The 19,485-nt window shown below is 32.7% G+C and overlaps 3 protein-coding genes and 1 non-coding gene across 4 annotated transcripts; 2 read left to right on the forward strand and 2 right to left on the reverse strand.

The window, feature by feature from the left end:
- The first annotated feature begins 1,857 nt into the window (after positions 1–1,857).
- Positions 1,858–2,837, forward strand: LOC112696288 (auxin-responsive protein SAUR78). Its single transcript, XM_025749003.3, has one exon. The coding sequence runs from the start codon at positions 2,289–2,291 to the stop codon at positions 2,670–2,672; it is 384 nt and encodes a 127-aa protein (XP_025604788.1). The 5' UTR covers positions 1,858–2,288; the 3' UTR covers positions 2,673–2,837.
- A 7,611-nt stretch (positions 2,838–10,448) lies between these two features.
- On the reverse strand, positions 10,449–11,169 carry LOC112696296 (uncharacterized). The gene is made up of 2 exons (XR_011864058.1): positions 10,903–11,169; positions 10,449–10,767 (listed from the first exon to the last, which is right to left on the reverse strand). It is a non-coding gene; the product is annotated as an uncharacterized protein (transcript).
- A 3,494-nt stretch (positions 11,170–14,663) lies between these two features.
- On the forward strand, positions 14,664–15,745 carry LOC112696303 (peroxiredoxin Q, chloroplastic). Its single transcript, XM_025749026.2, has 2 exons — positions 14,664–15,021; positions 15,084–15,745. The coding sequence occupies exons 1-2, from the start codon at positions 14,824–14,826 to the stop codon at positions 15,525–15,527; spliced, it is 642 nt and encodes a 213-aa protein (XP_025604811.1). The 5' UTR covers positions 14,664–14,823; the 3' UTR covers positions 15,528–15,745.
- On the reverse strand, positions 14,808–19,265 carry LOC112696311 (probable flavin-containing monooxygenase 1). Its single transcript, XM_025749036.2, has 4 exons — positions 18,799–19,265; positions 18,348–18,588; positions 16,564–16,742; positions 14,808–16,495 (listed from the first exon to the last, which is right to left on the reverse strand). The coding sequence occupies exons 1-4, from the start codon at positions 19,228–19,230 to the stop codon at positions 15,794–15,796; spliced, it is 1,554 nt and encodes a 517-aa protein (XP_025604821.1). The 5' UTR covers positions 19,231–19,265; the 3' UTR covers positions 14,808–15,793.
- Between the last annotated feature and the right edge of the window lie 220 nt (positions 19,266–19,485).

Raw genomic sequence — 19,485 nt, forward strand, 5'->3', positions numbered from 1 at the left:
TGATATCGAAAAATTAATAGTAAAATACAAAAAAAATATTAACAAAAATTTTGGTAAAATTATAATTTAATAATTAAAAAAATTATTGAAGGATCTTTTAGAGAAAAAATTTAATTATTAATTTTTTTAAAATATTTTGGTAAAAATATAATTTAATTAATAAAAAAATAATCTATTAAAAGGTATTTTGGTAAGCAAAATTTAATGACAAAAAAATAAATTTTTTACTAAAGGATACTTTTATAAAAAATAATTTATTTTTTGAAAAATAGATAAAGTTAATATTAGTTAACATAAAAAATTTAAAATGAAATAAAAATAAACTTTTTTAAAAGTTATAAAAAAAAGATAATATATATTTTATAAATAGAAGAGATAGGACGGAATGTTATTTTAACATCTCCAAAAAAAAAGAAGGAGAGTGAAATTTTTTCTAAAAAAATAATGAAGCAATTGAAAATGCTACTACATACATAGTGGAATCTAGACCAAAACTAGAATTAGATTCTTAGGGTTTTGGTGTGTGTTAGGGAAGTTAATTACATTTGCTGCTATGCTATGTTTGACACGTTAGCAATTATCGTTACACACAGGATAAAATCCGTTAACATTTCATAGAAAGATTAACAAAAAAAAAAAAAAAAGAAAAAATGAAGAAGTTCAATGAAATAAGTTATTAGAAGACACAATGTCATTTTTATTTCATTAAGAGGCGAAATGTCATTTAGATAAATGATTAGTAGTGAGAGGAAAGTTTTACTTTATATATAAAGTGAATAATTTTTAAACGAGCAGTAGTCATTGAGGTTTACTGCAAAGTTCAAACAGGTTTTCATCATATGGCACGTGTGTGGGCCTATCGCAGGTAGCACGATCTATTACTTAGATGAGTGAAAAACTTATGTTAGATAAAATCCCACCAAGATATTAAACACACTTGATCTAATAAAGGCCCAAATTGCAGCATATCAATGTTGATCCATGCATTACGATTGTAGTTTTTAATATAAGCTGATAAACCATCCACATAATGAAGCTGGAGAAGAAGATCCAGCCAAATTCCCTTATAAATATCTCAACTATAAGTTTGTTTTACTGAATCTAACACCGACTTATTTTTTTACTGTCTTAATTATTAGGATACTCCTTGAAAATCATTCAATTCTTCACAATTATAATACCTGCCACATAACTATACATTGTGAGTTAATTTAGAATATGAAATGGGTTTGTTCCTCATTAACAAAATTTAATCCGAGATATATATTATTTAATTTATAAAATATTGTTAGGCTTATCTATGATTAAAATATTTAGTTACTCGAAAAATGCTGAAATGGGAAATTTGTTGCAATTCACTTTTCTCCAATTTTTCTTTTGCATATAAATGTAAATCGACGGTTAGAAAATCATTAGCTGAGAGTGATAATGAATTTTTCGGACCAATGCTTTGTTGGTTCATATAGTTAAATCGGATGAGTTTTTGGTGGATGTTATAGTGTTTATCGATTAGAAAGGTTAAAAGTTATTATTTAATTTAAAAGATATAAAAATAAATAATTTTTTAAAAATTAAAATTTATTATAAAAAAATAAGTTAGGTAAAATTTAGACAAAAATTTATAAATACGACAGAATTGGCAAAAGTTTTTACCCTGACACAAAAAAAAATAGATGAGTTTTATCTTTATTATAATAAGTCGGTTAATAATTTATGAGTGTGTCAACAATTTTTATAACTTATAATTTTTAATTAATTATTAATAATATTTTTAATAATGTAATAAATTATTTATTTTTTATTTGTTGGTTAAGCATTAATCAAATTTTAATAAAAGTACTAGCTCTTTAAATTTTTTTATTGTATTTTTTTCCTTACTTTATTTCAATATTTATTGTTCCAGTTTTGACCTTTTGATCATTTATTTTTCCTGTTTTATTTTGGTGGTCCAGTATTGACCCTATGCTGCTTGCTGATTACTCATTTTTTGTTTTGTTTTTTGTTATTTAGTTTTCCGGGGCCAAAATCTTATCATTAAATTAATTGCATGTATTATTCTTTTCATTCCATTTGTTGCAAACCCTTATCTTATAATATTTTCTCATGTCCATGGCATATTTGCCAATTTGCATTTATCAAACCCTTGGTCCTGCTGCAATTACGATTTCACCCCTACCCCTTATCCTTATATACGAACCTTCGTTCGCACTTTCATGTACATGTAGCATCTCTTCTCTTTCTCTCTCGTTTTCAATTCTCATCACTCAAAACAAAACCTTATTTAAGAAATGGCAAAAGGAGGGAAGCTTACAAAGCTGAAGTCAGTGCTGAAGAAATGGAACTCATTTGGCAGCAACAGCGGCGGCGGCGGGAGCAGCAAGCAGAGCCGGCACAACAGCAGCGCGGTGGCAGACGACGTGGAGGGCGGGGATGAGCTCCACCCGGTGTACGTGGGGAAGTCACGGAGGCTGTACCGCGTGTCGTCGGACGTGGTGGAGCACCCAGTGTTCCGCGAACTGGTGGAGAGGTCACGTGAGGAGCACGATCCCCAGCAAGTGGCCACTCGCGTTGCCTGCGAGGTGGTCCTCTTCGAGCATCTCCTCTGGATGCTGGAAAATGCCGATCCCCAACCCGAGTCCCTCGACGAACTCGTCGACTTCTATGCCTGCTAGATAACTTCCCAACATGCACAAAAACATAACCCTACTATTCAAAATTACTCTTTCTTAGTATATACTTTCTATATAATAATTACTAGTAAATAACTATCATTTCTTTCCCACATGCAACTTTTAATCATGTACATTTCTTTTCAATAATTAAACAATCTTGTCAAATTCCTTATTCATTTCAACGAATTAAGCAACAGTAATATCTTCGTTTAACCTTTTGATGCCTCTTTATGTATGTATGTATGTATTAGGTCGGTGGTACTGTCCCAATCTGATGTGTAGAATAGTACAAGAAATTAATGTATGGGATAAAACCAAGACATTATTTTGTCCGATAGTAATATTATTATATGTTTGAGTTAAAAAAAAAATCCTGAGATTCCCCAATCTGATTATCTGATTACAACAAAACAGAACAACATTATTGGAGAGACCATAATAAATTCTGGCCTAACTCAAGAAAATGGAGGTTGACATGTATGTATGCCGGTGGGTACTTAATTAATTAATTACCGCTCCTTGGATTCACTATTCTTACATTATTTGGTCCCGGATATGGGCTTCATTTACACGCTACATTCACTTGTTCCATCTAGTACAGTTATTTTGGAGACAATGTTACAATACACATACACCAAAATTTAGTTACGTCCAAATTCTCTATACTTGTTTTAACGAATTTCTTACCGTGCTCCCTTTCTCATTATAACATTAACCTTATTAATTGGTTGTTAGCCACATACAATACTGAGAATATATTAATTAAATTAAATATAGCAAGCCTGTAACAAGAGTTAGCTACAATAATAAAATAAAAAAGTTGAGAGACAGCAATGAGTCAACCTCTTTTAGGGATGCACATACATACACCACCAGCAGCAGAACCAAATTTTTTCTGCATACAAAATAAAAGTTGATGAGATTACTAACAAATCTTGATTATTCAATCCTGCACATGCTTATTATATATATAGGAAAATAGATAAAAAACTTAGTATAGGGGGTATGCTATGAGCCAAAGATACGCATATAAAAATTGAATACTAATGATTAGGTAGGTAGAGAGATGACAATTGTTTAAGGGCAATGTCACTCGCTTGATTAAACCTTGTTGGTTAGTGTGGGAAAGAGAAAAAGAATAAAATAAAAAGGAGAAGAGTAGAGGGTTTTAGTTATGGTGATTGAGGAATTTATTAGATATTTGGAGGATTAAGTGGATGACACGAATTGAAAGTCGTTTAGTACACGCATGAGTATCTACAAAGCTGTATGCATCAATTACGCGTTTCCTAGCTGCCATTATTATTTATGCCACCCCATAAAGAGCCCTTGTTTTCTTCAATTACTTCCACACCACAACCTTTCTATATATATATATATATATATTCACAATAACTCTATCTCAACATATATATCACATATCGTATAAGAGCCATGTGATCTAAGTTTAATTGAATGAAATCAGAAAATAATGTCATATACAATGCAATTTTATTATTTAAGTATGTTTTTGTTGTTAGACAACATACACTAAAAAAGAGAAGAGAATAGATAGCTTAGGCTTTTTTTTTTTTTTGGTATATAAATTGTGCGGGGTCCCTATGAGACTTTTGTCCTTTTTTGTATTGGTTTTCTAATTAATGCCAATACTTTTTTTTTCGGGGATGCACATTACAAAATACAACACTAGGTGGCAGAGTTCTTTTGTTTTGTTTTTTAAAGGATGGAGACTTAGACTTTGAACATAAAGAGAGTTGAGCAGCCTGTCAATTATATGTGATTTATCTTTCGTGTCATTTGAATTTAGAAGTAACCACCAACCTCATATACCACTCTAGAATACTCAAAGGGGAAAAGAGAACAAGTAAAGGTGAACACATAAAATATAAATTAAATAAAAGAGTGATGATGGACGGAGAAAATTAGTTTAATGCATGGAGTGAAGATATGTTTCCTGAAGTGGGGTAAAGTTGAATATGGCATACAAAATAATCCACTAGTTTTTTGTGAAAATAAAAATAAAGAAAAGAAAGGGTTGTTCCCGCTATCATACATTTTTCTAGAAGATTATCTCATTCCATGAATATATATATACATTGCATTTTTATTTATTACCTCTGGAGTCTGGACTTTATGTTCTGAAAAGTTGCATACTCTATACTGTCTACATCATTATGGTTAGCTAAATTTTAGAGTCATATTAATCGGGTATCATCATTAAACTGTTTTATAAATGTAAAAAATATAAGATTGAAAAAAAGAATTGTACTTATGCGTTTTAAGGATCAACTACTATAAAATGATTTGTTAACATACAAATAGTTTTTAGAACTAAAATACTTTTTTTCCCTCTTCTCTATGTCTATAAAAGTATAATTAAAGAAAGAATAATTTATTAGAGAAATAAGAAAAGCTTGGCAGCGAGTGATTCCGAACTATTCTATAAAGAAGTTATTTAGATAAAGATATCAAAAATGTTTTTTTAAATTATTTTTTAAAAATTAAAATTTAACATATAATTAATTAAACTGTATTATTTTTATTAAAATTAGATCGGATAAATCAATTTAGTCAAAAAATTAATAAATTTAATTTTAAATTGGTATAAATTAATATTTTTTATAAAAAATAACTACAATATATCTATTATAAAAAATAACTAAAATACTTCTATTATATATATATATATATATATATATATATTAATTTTAAAAAATCTAAATCTTAATCCTATGATGACAGAGAAGAAAAATGCTAGATTTTAGAATTCTCAAAATTAATATATATAATAAAAATATTTTAGTCATTTTTTATAATAGGAATATTATAGTCACTTTTTATAAAAAATAATATTAATTTAGACCGTTTTAAAATTTGATTTGCCATTTTTCGGTTAAATTAATTTGTCTGACCTAATTTTGACAAAAATAACACGATTTAATCAATTATATATGTTAAATTTTAATTATAAAAAAATATCTTTAAAAAATAATATTATTTTAGACGTCTTTATTAGAGCGACCCATCCTATAATAGATAAATTTATGTATTTATCTAACTAAAAATAAAAATATTATTTATAAACTAAAACCAACATCCAAAATTAGTTTATATATATATATAATTTAACTTATTTTTAATATATATTATATATATTTTAATGTATATTATATATTAATAACTGATTTTGAATATAATGGAACCAGCACCAATGATATATATGGTAGGCGGCGACTATATTGGTCATTTAATTTTCCTTAGTCAACCATGAAGAAGCTGAGGGAAACTATAAGTTAAAGCTCGAAATTGGAATCTAGAACCGGATTAAATAAAGCAAATTCCAACAACGACCCAAGTTGTATATAATTTATGTAATTATTTCTTAATTCCCCATCATTAGTCAACATGTATGTATTTTGTTTTGACACTAACGTACCTGGTTTGATGATGATATATCTCATTCCTAATCAGCAATAATAATAACCTCTTCAATTTTGCTGTACTTTCATTGTGTATGTACAATGTAAGTAGGCGTTGATCGATCACTAGATTCATTAGTATGAACTTATTATTATTAAAGCCATACATATACATGCATATTAATTCATGATACTGCTGATTGAACATATACGTGGCTGGCGACATCAAGCTAGCTAAGACTATGTACAGTTTGTAGATATAATTTCAAAATAATGAACCAAACCCTCCCTCTCTACCCAGTTGATTCATTTTGGTATCTTCATTTCCATACTTTGCCAGGAAAAAAATTAGCGTTACACAATGCGTAATCCATTTGTTATTAAAATATTTTTTCGTTATGATGTTGGTTTAGGAACTGTGATTTATTTGTTTTATCACACTTTAAATAAATGCAACATTTTTATAGCATATGAAAATTAAATCCTAAATTTATCATCCAATAATCAAAATAAAATAGCTTTACATGATTACAATTATAAAATCTTTGTTGGAGGGAGTATCTACAGTATATTTATAAAGAGTAGATATGGTAGCTGTCATCTATCTGATGAGTTGTTGCATGCATAGAAAGTATATAGCTAATAAGGTTGCATTGTGCAATTAGAAAAGAAGTTATTGGTAGATAAGCAATGTTGTTGTGTTGCATGGCATAGTTAGTATAATAGAAAGAGAGAGAGAGGTTGTTTTGCAGTAAAGATGAAGGAGTGGTTATTACTTATTAGTTGATTAAAATAAAGAAGAAGAGAAGTTAGTGTTAGGAGGAGCGGGATGAGATAGAGAGTTGTGGAGAGCGCGGAAAAGGACGAAAGGGGGGGGCCGCATTTAGCGGGCTTTGGTGGAGACGCTCATGCTCCCTACCAATCGCTACACCAACTTGTTTTGTTTTTATTTTGGAGCAGGGGTGTTTCTGTCTTTTCCATTGTGAGACAAAAACCAAGGGTAAGCACATGGGGATTGGAGGGGCCTTACACACGAGTGATTAGCCCATGTTACTGCTGGAATTTCTGTCTCCCAATCTTTTTAGGTACAATCACCCCCTCCCCACTCTCTACTTTTAATTATATTCTTTACTCCACTCCTTCACATATTTTCTACGTCCATTATCCATGCATCAATCCTACACCACATGTTTTATTCAGGAAGGAGAAAACAGAGTGTATATCGTTAAACTGAATCTGTTATCATGTAACTGATTTTCCTATACTCTTATCCAGTAAAACTATTTCACTCTCAAAGGGGAGAATGACTCTAAACCTCCAAAAATTAGGTACCACACCAGTTCATCTTATGCTTATTTTCTTTTTGACTCAATAATTCATTATTTCTAAGGTTTTGTGGATGATCTTCACTCTCATTATTAGGAGCAATAGGATTTTTGGTTTTATCATGTTGGATCTCTGTCCAATAGTTCGCTATCATCACATTACTATCATTTTAATTATTAGAAAGAAAAAATTTCCAATTCCACTATAGTGCTAATTCCTCATCAACCTATACAATATTGAATGAATTCTGTTGGAAAATGAAATGTTAGACAATGTTGTATCGGTAACTATAGACTCGTATGTCAGTAAAATAGTGGTGTTATAATTAAAACTAATCCATACTTAAATTAAAACGTCATGAAGGAAACTATATGTTTTTCTGAGAAAATATATATAATGCATATGATGCGTACGTCACTCTCAAAGGTGGCCAAGCTAAGCTGGTTGCAATTTTAGCAGAGACTTAGAGATGGACAAGCTAAGCAAGCTGTGCGTGACATACATTATTGTTTGTTAATTCAAACCATTTTCTAAGGTTGATCTTAAACTAATGATTGCATTGACAGATACTACTTGTCTTATTAATATGTTTGCATTTGGCATCCATATCTATATATATATATATATAGAACCTTGATGTCAACCCTAGACACTAAAATATTTGTTAGACACCAAAAGGTATAGGTAGCTTGGTGATGAAGAAAGGCATCAAATAATTAAAGTTGGCGTTTACAGAAGCAGAGAGAATTGGAAAATATGGAATGATCATTTCATGTAGAATAGAACTGAATGTTGATTGCAGCCGATGCATCAAGAGAAAGGCTTATACAGCTAGGAAGTTTAACCAACTTCTTGCAACCAATCAAAACATTAATATTACAGCTGCTAAAAAAAGGGGATAAACATATAACAATTATGTGTAAAGTATTATCTATTTGTATTTTAAACAAGTGCACTATAAATATTAATTATTAGGAAGACTGTTAGATAGTCCATTTAAATTTGTGTTCAATAAATGATGTCTGAAGGTGTGTCTCCCTGTCTTATAGATTGGTGTTACTAGGATGTGACTGGTGAGAGTATGAAATCTGAGGAATAGATTGGGATTCCATAACTAAATTGGTTGTCTGCTGGCCGGTTTAAGGGATCTATGTCGTCCCAACCCATAAACCATTTTGTGTTCCACATTTTCTTCACACCATTAATGTCTTGTTCCTGCCCGATGCCATGTGCAACCAGCCATCCCTATTCCCATCTAATCCAAACAAAATAAATAAATACTACTATAAATATTGGAAATTAAAAAAAAAATGCGTGCAAAAGTTTGGGCCTAAGAATGTCACTTTACAACTAGGCCTATTGAGATGCTTAGTGGGCTTATGGGCCCATTCCCTAGTCATAAAGTTGCATTGGGATAAGCCAACATATTTTCCACGTTAGATAGTTTATATAAGTAGGGAGTTGGAATAGGAGTTTAATTTTGATGTACAGTATAAAAAGTTTTATACAATTGTGCAAAAATTCTGCTAAAAAGCCAATGAAATATTTGTATAATTTATACAATAAACTATTTATTTGGTCCAATATGAGTTAAAAAATGAACATCCAGGTAAAATACTATTAATTTCTCAAACACAATACACTCATACTATCCAGAATAACTATCTAAGTACCAGAAATAATAAACATCTGATATCCTACTAAATCGAATATTCCTAAATTCTCATTGTACACATTGTACAGATACTCCATTAGCTCCCTATCCGTTCTCATTGTGCAATCATATCCGTTCTCATTGTGCAATCATATCCGTTATTTTGAATGATCATTCACGCGATCAATAAAAATAGTACTTTTAATAGTATGACATTACATAATTAGATGCACATATATAATTGCTTTACAGTGACGCTGTATCAAAATTAAATTCATAAGAATAATACCAAAAAGAAAATAATAGGGAATTGGAACATTCTTCATGTAAGAAATCCCCAAAAAACTTGAGATTCTTAAAGGTGTGGAGCAAGGGAAGCACCAAACTCGTCTTCAAATTGAGGTCTATCTCTTGCAATAACACTTTGAACATAAGAGTGCCTAAACTAGCTGGTTGGTAGCTGCTCTTGTCCAAGACTCGACTCTGTTTTTCAGTTTTCTCCACCAAAGCACACAGACAACAAACAATATTCATGTTAATCGTTTCCTTCCATCATAAGCTATTGATTTCATAAACATATATGTCCTCCCCATGATGACTACACTTGGTTCAAACCTCACGTCAAGATAATAGTTTTCGTATTGAAGATAGTTGAAAAGAATATATATATATATACTAAAATCGAGTAATGATGATGATTCATGCATGGTTATTTCCACTTTGCATTAAGCAACAATATATACATAGTTTTGGATGGTAGCAGCTACAAAGTAGTGCAGAGCTTAATGGGATACAGCTAAGACTAAGCGGAAGGCTTTTGGGTTCCAATTCCCAATTAGAAAATCGAATCCAAGTATGAGTATGAGTACTGCTTCTGGATGTTGGGCTCTCCCCTCCTGATGCATAATACATTCTCCATGATTATTTAGGAAAATATAATGAATGCAGAAGGTGCAACACTATAAATCAGTTTGAGCTAAGAATGACAAGAGTTGGTACAGAAGCTATAAGCCTGAACTCTGAAGAATAGTGAACTATATAACCCAGGAACAAAAAACGCTTAATTAGAGCAGAAAACAAGATTATACACAAAAAAAGGGGGTAAATTGCAGCAACATTGGAATCTGGGGTTGGTAATAACAACTAACAACTGTAAGTTAGCTTAGAGGGGGTGCCCAATTGATAAGGTCTAGAAATGCTTAATGCAGCCGCCAGCATCTGCTGCCAAAAGTGAGTTTACAGAAAACATAGCTTAAGGTTGATCATAATACCTCTGAACAGTGGTAGAAAACTATGCAATGATGATGTCCACATTGAGTGGAAAACGTAATCCAGTTGGGACATGACATATAAACGAAAAATAAGGAACACAAGAACTTGAAATAAACAAGCTGTTTTTGTTGAAGCAATTTTCAACTTTAACTCAATTGAAATGAAGCATAATAAATCAGCATCACTGAACTCTTTAGCAAAACTATTGTTTGTGGGAAGCTAAATTCTAATGAAAACCACTATCTATAATATAATGAGAGTGATCCATCCATAGGGCAAAGCATTTATGTTAGTGAGCTAAAGTTTTCTGAGAAGTGCGGAAGCCCAACGCTTAACACGTCCTCTAAGTGTATAACCAAAAACAACTCCAGCAACAAAGCAAATTGCACAAAGCTTTGAGCATGCCCAGTAAGACACTCCTTCTCTGCAACAACAAAAATGTTGTTAAGACCTAATTGTGATGATAGAGTAAAACGAATATTGGCATTTTGCATTTCTTTGGAGAGTTTCCAAATTGAAAGCAAAAAAAAGAGTACGAAGAAGGGGGAAAGAGAAATACCTGGGAGATTTAGTAAGCAAAAGAAGGGAGGAATCAGGCGGTGGCGCTTTTGCATCCAAATTGAGGGTTGGAGACGACGAATTGTGATGGGCGGAACCCTTAACGATAGCATTCGGAGCGCCGTTCATAGCTGGAAACGACGCCTCTACTATGCCGCTTTTGACACCTTCACTTTCAGACCTCTTCTCTTATTTTTTTTATTCCCAAATTTCTCTCCTTTTTTTTTAGTATTCAAAGTAATCCATATAGAATCTTTTGTTCTTAACTAAGTTATACTACAATTAATTATTAAAATATAAAATATATATTAAAAATAAATTAAATAATATATACATTAAGAAGTCACTCACATAAAAATATCTAAAAAACATTCTTTTCTAAAGATATATTTTAAAAATTAAAATTTAATATATGTAATTAATTAAATCGTATTATTTTTTGTCAAAACTAAAATAGACAAATCGATTTAACTAAAAAATTGATAAATCAAATTAGGGGTGCACAAATCCGGCCCGAAGGCCTGGTCCGATTCCGAACACTTTAGGGGACTAATTTGATGTGATTTTATCGGGTTTAGGGTCGGGTAAGGGTCTCAAATAGACCCGGTCATTATTTTCGGGTCAGGTTCGGGGCATAGCTCGGGTCACCTGAAGTCGGTCCGGTGGCCCAGTCATCATACACAATTAATATTTTGTGTTATTAGGGATGGATCATGACTATTCTTATGTAGAATTAAGTATTGTAAATCTTAATATTTTGTATTATTAGTCATTATAAGACTATAAGTTAATGTTTTATGTTTAGAATGCATAAGACTTTAGACTAATGGATAATATTGTGTTATTTGTATTGATTTAAATATTTGGTATTATTAGACAATATTAGTATTGATTGTAGTTTTGCTTTAGTATTGATTGTGATTATACTTTAATTTTAAAAAAGGGGTTGGTTCTTGTTATATTTTTCTAAGTGAATTTTACTATGTTAAATAATGGTTGGAGTATTGGAAATTTGGATATTTTTACATGCTAGCTTACAAGAAGATATCAACGTAATGTAATGTTAACTATCCGATTTTCACCCAGTATAATTGTGGCCCGAAAGTATATTGGTTTCATCGGGTCTAGGGTCAGATTCAGGTCTAATAAATAAACCCTGTGTATATTTCAGGTCGAGTCTAAGTCCCATCAAACCTGGCTTCACTCAGCTCATGTGCACCCCTAAATCAAATTTTGAATTGATTTAAATTAATAATTTTTTTATAAAAATGACTACAATATTTTTGTTATAAAAAATGACTTAGAATATTATTATTATTATTATTATTATTATTATTATTATTATATCAAGAAGTATAAATTTCAATCCTTCTTTTTTCTTTATGTCATCAGAAGGTTAAAATTTAAAATTTTTAAAATTAATATATATAATAAGAATATTTTAGTTATTTTTTATTAAAAAATATTAATTTAAATTTAGTCAAAGATTTGATTTATCAATTTTTTGGTCAAATTAATTTATTTAGTTTAATTTTAACAAAAATAATATAATTTAATCAATTATATAGATTGAATTTTAATATATAAAAATGTTTTTAAAAAACTTGGTTTAAGCGTTTTTTTAGTGGCTATTTTCATAATATAATATTTTTTTTATTTGATGTTAGTTTTTGATGACCATATTTTTTTGGTGAACAACTAAGAGGAAAAACAAAATAGCAGAAAAGAAAAAGAAAAAAAATTAGGTTCTTAACAATAAGAGAGGACAAACCACCTCTGGTGGCTGGTGCCAAAAGTGAACCTCATCAGTTCCGCTACCTCCAAATCCCATCTTTGCCAACCGATCTGCCACGACATTAGCTTCTCTCGGGATAAGCTCAAAACGAATCTCCCAATCCCTTCTTAACTTCAAGTCAAAGATCAGTTGTATCACTTTTTTTTCAAGATGCCAGAGTGAAACTTACCAACCAGTCACTAGCTCAAAAGCTGCTGCGCAATCTGTCTCACAGACAACAAGCTTAAGACCCGCCTCCCAAGCCCAAGCCAAACCTTTCCATATACTCCACAACTCCATCTTGATGACACTAGATCCAAAGGAATTTCCTGAGCATCCCATTATCCATTGACTAGAGCTATCGCGAATTACCCACCCAAAACCAGCACAATCATCCCCCAAGTTCACACTCCCATCACAATTTAACTTCCAAGCACCAGGTTCTGGTAGAGACCAAGACAGAGGTTTTAATCCCTGGATGCAACACACTCGATTCTGGGTTGTATATTCAAAATCCACCATGCACCTGCGAGCCTTGTATGCAAATGACCCAGTAGATCCAAAAACTCCCTGAAAATTACCCATATTTCTATCTTGCCAAATTGACCATATTATAGATGCAAATTTGGAACAACCTTCATTGAGGAGGCCATGCTTGAACCAATCATGCACCTCGTAAGAGTCAAAGAAACACACATCAGAAAAATCTAGAGAAACCCAAACTGATCGCACCACTTCACAATCCCGAAAACAATGAAGAATTGTCTCTGGAAGTTGATTGCAACGTGTACATAAGGATGAGGAGGAGAGATGTCGCCGAAAACGCAGATATTGAGTTGGTACAGCATCATGAAGGCAAAGCCACACTAGGAGCCTCAACTTTTCAGGGATCCGCGCCTTTCAAAGCCAAAGCCAGTTGATATTCCTATTCCAATTCAACTTCTTCTGAATTAACCATAAATATCCTTGTTTAGCAGAGTAAATAGTGTGCTCCCAACTCCAACCCAAATCACGACCAGAAGCCGAAATATGTACTAAACTAAGAATGTCTTTCCTTAAGTCCCTAGGAGTAAAAGAGTAAATCCTCTCCAAATGCCAAACTCCATCACGGTAAACATCTTCAATGGTCAAAGCAGTCTCACAGATATCAAGAAATTCAGCCCTAGCTCCTACTGCCCAGAGTGCAACCAAGAGTCAAACCAGAAATTCTTAGAAAGAGCACCCACTTCCCAAACAAACCCTTCCTTTGATACGGAAGCTGAGTGCACAATAGACTTTCATATATACGATGAAGAACCCATTGCTTTAACTGCAAATAGGTTTCTATTCTGGAGGTATTTCTGAAGCATAATCTTAACCCACAGTTTCTCTTGATTCATCAAAATTTGCCAAACTAGCTTTCCTAATAAAGAAAAATTGACCAACCGCGACTCCCTCAAAGCAAGACCTCCAAACTTTTTTGGAGTCGTCAAAACTCTCCAAGATGCTAAATGAAGACCACGGTGATTATGACTACCACACCAAATGAAACTTCTAGTAAGCTTATCAATGTTAGAGCACACACCTGATGGAAAAAGGCTTACTTGCACCCTATAAATAGGTATAGAAGATAAAACTGATTTAGCAAGGCAAATCCGACCAGCTTTATTAAGGAAGCGACCTTTCCAAGATGCTAACCTATTAGTAAGCTTATCAACCACATCATTAAAATCAGCTTTAGTAACTCTGCCATGCTTGAGGGGGACACCAAGGTATTTTCTCAAAAAATTAGCAAATCGAATAGAAGAAATACCAATGAAGAGATCCATGCGTTGTCTAGAAACATTCATGGAACTTTTGATGACCATATTACAAAATAATATTAGACTCATAGTATCTTTACTTATATTATTATATAGAAAAGTATAGATAAATAATTTATAATTTTTAAAAAATAAAATTTAAATAATTACTAATTAATTAAAAATGATTTGTTGTTGGTTAAAGCCAGTGGAATTGGTTTTTGTGCGGAGTTTGGTGTTTTGATTTTGATATTGGAAGGTTTATGCATGTTGGGGTGAGGAATGGTCCACGCCAGTAAGAATGAGGCGTTAAGGCTTCCTTCCTTATCTCTTTGTTAGATTCAGCTTTCACAACACAACCCAAGACATGAAGATGGCTTCCCTGACTGCCCCAAAGCACTACTCCCTCCCCACCTTCCTCCGCCCTCAATCTCCCAAATACCCTTCTCACTATCCACTCCTTTCCACATCCTCTGCTTCTCAATTCTGTGGCCTCAAGCTATCTTTCTCCACTCCCAATGCCAATGCTGCTTCTCCGCTTCTACTTCCTTCCGTTTTTGCCAAGGTACCTACTACCTTCTTACTTGCTGTTACCTCTTTCTTTATTTGTTGCTAACTGACATACAGGTGAGTAAAGGTTCAAAGCCACCACCATTCACGCTCAAAGATCAAGATGGAAAGACCGTCAGCCTCTCCAAATTCAAAGGCAAACCTGTGGTTGTCTATTTCTACCCTGCAGACGAGACCCCTGGCTGCACCAAGCAGGCTTGTGCTTTCAGGGACTCCTACGAGAAGTTCAAGAAAGCAGGAGCCGAGGTTGTTGGAATCAGCGGCGACGATCCTTCCTCTCACAAGGCTTTTGCCACCAAGTACAGACTTCCATTCACTTTGTTGAGTGATGAGGGTAACAAAGTCAGGAAACAATGGGGAGTACCCGGTGATTTCTTTGGAGCATTGCCTGGCAGAGAGACCTATGTTCTTGACAAGAATGGTGTCGTTCAACTTGTTTACAACAACCAGTTCCAACCTGAAAAGCACATTGATGAGACCTTGAAACTACTTCAGGGTTAGTTACTTAATTATCTGTATTCTCTTGGGATGTCAGAATCAGATTGCTATCTAAGCAAGGTTCTTGTTGGATTTCATTCGCCCAATGCTAGCTTCACATACATTTATCAAATAAAACCAACCATTACGATATAATTTATTCATGGATATATTATCTGACACTGTAAAACATGACTCCATTTTAATATATATAAAGTAGCTAGCAAGACCCATCCCTAAAAGAGGTGTCTTATTTTTATTCCTTCTTATGGCTATCGATCACTATAGAATCAATGTTGGCTCTGATAGTCTTCACTGCTATAATGGGAAAAAGCTTCGGCTAGCCAATTGTTCTTCCTCCAAGAAGTCCAGCCCAAATCATGGCAAATCTGATCGGTGTGGTTGATGCTGTAAGTAGAGATGCAGTGCCTCTTATAGAACCTAGATGTCCTCTTCATAACCTCGACCTCCTCAAGGGTATGCGCAAGCATGTCGGGAACAGCGGGCAGCATGAACTTTTGATCCAGCAATGCAGAAAGCCAGAGGGAGCGTATCTCAGAAGAGTGAAGGTTGGCGACGCTCTCAACATAGCCAAGAAAAGCCATGTTGGGAATCAATGGATGGATGGTTCCCCTGTACAAAGGCATAACACCAGAAGCAGAAGGGTAATCCAACAAGCTTCGAAATGGCTCCTCCATGATGCTGTTCAGCTTCTGCTTTCCGTCATAGCCGGTTGCCAGAACCACCACATCCGCCTCAAGCTTAGTGTTGTCGTCGAATTCGATTCCTCCCTCCCAGAACCACCACTTGGACGATGCTTTCTTGAAAGCGATCCTGCCTTTCTCAGCCTCAGAGAAGAAGTTTTCAGGCAAGATGGCCATCTGGCACGATGCATAATCTTCGTCAAATGAGTGATCCGGTATCAATCCATACTTTTCCAGAGGAAGTTTCCACAGCAAGTACGACTCAATGAACTTTGACATTCCTCGCCTCTGTTAATTAAGTGCCGTGGTTAATTACTATTTATTGGTTAATGATTCGTGTGAAAGAGAGAGCGTACCATTGGAGAGAGGAGGAGGGTAAGAAGGGTTTTGAGGAATCCTTGGTTTGGTCTTTCATGGAGGAACTGAGAAGATCGATTAGTGTAGAAGATGGAGAGTGGCAAACCCCAAACCCAGTAATGGGGAACTGTCCAATGCGCCGTTCTTACAACCATTGTGCACCTTTGTCCTTCGCATCCTACAAATTATACCATTACTTTAACTATTCCGAACAACATAAACAATTATCCATCAAATAAAAATATATTATACCCTAATTTAATGTTATTAATTAAATTTAAGGTTAATTTATTCTTTTAACTTTATTAATTTACATTATTCACACATTGTTTAAAAATATTGTTAATTACCTATACTTTTCTTAACTAATATATACTAAATAAAATAATTTCGAATTTTGGATTATTTCTTTTGATACAACAGTGTTATAGTATTAAGATAATTTATTGTTTTCTTTCAATAATTAGTCAGTAAATTTATTAATATCAAAAAGAAAAGTTTAGATATAACAACAAAGTATTAATATAAATATACTGCCGACTAAAAATGTTGATTACTACGTAGTGGTAAATAAAAATTTGCTAGCTCAGAAGTTTTTTTTGGGATAATATTTTATTGTTCTCCAATATTATTGTTGGGTAATAAACTCAAGTATAGTCAATTTCATATAAAATTAATAGTTAAAAATAATTAGATAGAATTTGACTAAATTTTTATTTAATAATTCTTAGTTATTAAGTTCATGTAAACTCAACTACACTTGAGTTTTCACATTTTTTTAAAAAATATAATGCTCGCGAGTCGCAACTGCTGTCTATGTAAACTGTAAGAACCGAAAACGACAACGTTGACCAATAAATAATTAAAAGTGAACCCAAGTAAAAGGGTATGGGTTTATGAACAGTGAATGCAATTTTGTCAACAGCCAAAATTGGAAAATTAGTAATTAAAACATATAGAAAGACAAGCTTCAAACGAATTACACAAATTGCTTTCACACTAATTCATCGTCTGATTAATATCATGCATATTGATAGCAATAAAATTATAAGAGATAAACTAAAATTTTAATTATTATATTATTTATTTTAACAGAAATTAATTAAAACTTTTATGTTAAATTATAGATTTGATATATTAATATAATTATTCTATATATACATAAAAAAATCAACCGTTATTTATATAAAATATATGTTAAAAATTAAAATATAAAAAATATATTAAAAATAAATTAAACAAAGTATATATTTATATATAAAAAAATATTAGTTTATTTAATTAATATTTTTTTTAAATTAATAATAGATAATTTTCTAATGATATTGCATTAAAAATACTTTTATGATTTTGTTAGGTAAACAATAAGTTTTGTAAATAATATGAATTATAAACTCTAAAATTAACCCAATAAAATTAAAAAACACTTCACCTCCAATTACCTCTTAAACTTTAACATTACGATAATAATTGTTAACTGTACATGAATAAATTGAATAAAAATAAATAACTATCTAATTAAAATAATAAATATAATCATTTGTATACCTATTAAATTAAACATCCAACATATCTATTATTCACATTATTTAATATTTTCATTATCCACCTTCACTTTTCCATACTTTTACGGTTAAGGGCGAAAGTTATTAAGATTTCAAAATCATAAAAGAGTCTCGTGTATGTTAAAAATTTGAAATGGATAAAAAAGTGACGAGTTTTGGAATGTTAACAGAAGAAGAAAAAGTGATAGTTGCAAGTGGGAAGATGCATGGATTGGTACCTTGGTTAGCGAGTGCGCACTCCATCGCTAAATCAATGGCAGACTTTTTGAAACCAACAACGGCAACGTTTTTGCCTTTGAAGAGTTGAGTGGCTTCTTCGTTGTTGAGCTTGCAGTAATCAAGCGTGTGAAGGACCTTTCCCTTGAATGTCTCTGGCCCTTTACTCCGTGGGAACGCCGGAATCTGAGCTACGTCCCCATACTTTCCCATACAAATCACCACAAACTCGAACCCGTACCACTGCACGTACCAATTATATTGTTAGGTCTAGTTTGATGAACAATAATGTATATATTGAATCAACTACTTTCAGAAGTTCACGAAAAAGTTTAAAATTATTGAATTAACCATTTTCAGAAGTCTATTAAAAAAAGTTTAAAATTTAAAACTCTGTTAGTTTGAGTGTTGTTTAAAATTTTTCATGGACTTTATGCATGTACGCAGACCTACCTGAATGGTTTGTGAGAGGGTGTTCTGTACAGCAAGATGCCAGAAAGGGCGAGCATGAGAGCCAAGAAAGCGGATGTGAAGGACCTTAGAGTTGAAGGAAATAGTTTTGAGAATATCAAAGTGGTTCGCATAGGAGTGAAGGTAATCCAAAATCTCCAAGTGTGTGGGGAAGTCAGAGTTGTCTCTGTTGTTGGGCCAAGGGTAGTCAGTGAACTCGTAATCACGGCGCTGAGATTGGAGCTTAGTGGAGTTGAAGGAGCAATGCCTCCAAACCCCGCCAATGGAGTCAGTGGCCTCAAACACAATGGGGTTGTGCTGCCGCAGCTGTTTTGCCGCCGCTATCCCACTCACTCCAGCTCCTATTATTCCGATTTTCGATCTTATTATTATTGCTTCCTTCTTTTCACCCTTATCATCATGGAACAAAGCCATAATATATACCTAAGCTGCTAATTAATTATTACTTTGTGTATGTGGGAGTGTATGGGATTCTCTATCTCTTTATATAGAGACACCACCACTCTCAGTCTCAACAGCACGTGACGTGGACTTTAATTAAGGAAATTCATTCCGCATGTTGCAGAAATTTCTTGGGACCGGTGCTCTCTTAATTCATTCAGAATTCTACTAGAGCTAATAGGGTATTTGTACAATACTATTTTAACACAAGAAGAGGAAATGTTAGAA

Source organism: Arachis hypogaea, chromosome 1 (genome assembly GCF_003086295.3).
Source record: "Arachis hypogaea cultivar Tifrunner chromosome 1, arahy.Tifrunner.gnm2.J5K5, whole genome shotgun sequence".
NCBI lineage: Eukaryota > Viridiplantae > Streptophyta > Magnoliopsida > Fabales > Fabaceae > Arachis > Arachis hypogaea.

Bases quoted from the DNA above. Each gene is read 5' to 3' on its own strand.
- LOC112696311 (XM_025749036.2), bottom strand. From the start codon at position 19,230: ATGGCTTTGTTCCATGATGATAAGGGTGAAAAGAAGGAAGCAATAATA. The intron at 18,589-18,798 runs GTAGGTCTGCGT...TGGTACGTGCAG, and splicing joins CCCTCTCACAAACCATTCAG to TGGTACGGGTTCGAGTTTGT. The intron at 16,743-18,347 runs GTACCAATCCAT...TATAATTTGTAG, and splicing joins GTGCGCACTCGCTAACCAAG to GATGCGAAGGACAAAGGTGC.
- LOC112696288 (XM_025749003.3), top strand. From the start codon at position 2,289: ATGGCAAAAGGAGGGAAGCTTACAAAGCTGAAGTCAGTGCTGAAGAAA.
- LOC112696303 (XM_025749026.2), top strand. From the start codon at position 14,824: ATGAAGATGGCTTCCCTGACTGCCCCAAAGCACTACTCCCTCCCCACC. The intron at 15,022-15,083 runs GTACCTACTACC...ACTGACATACAG, and splicing joins TTCCTTCCGTTTTTGCCAAG to GTGAGTAAAGGTTCAAAGCC.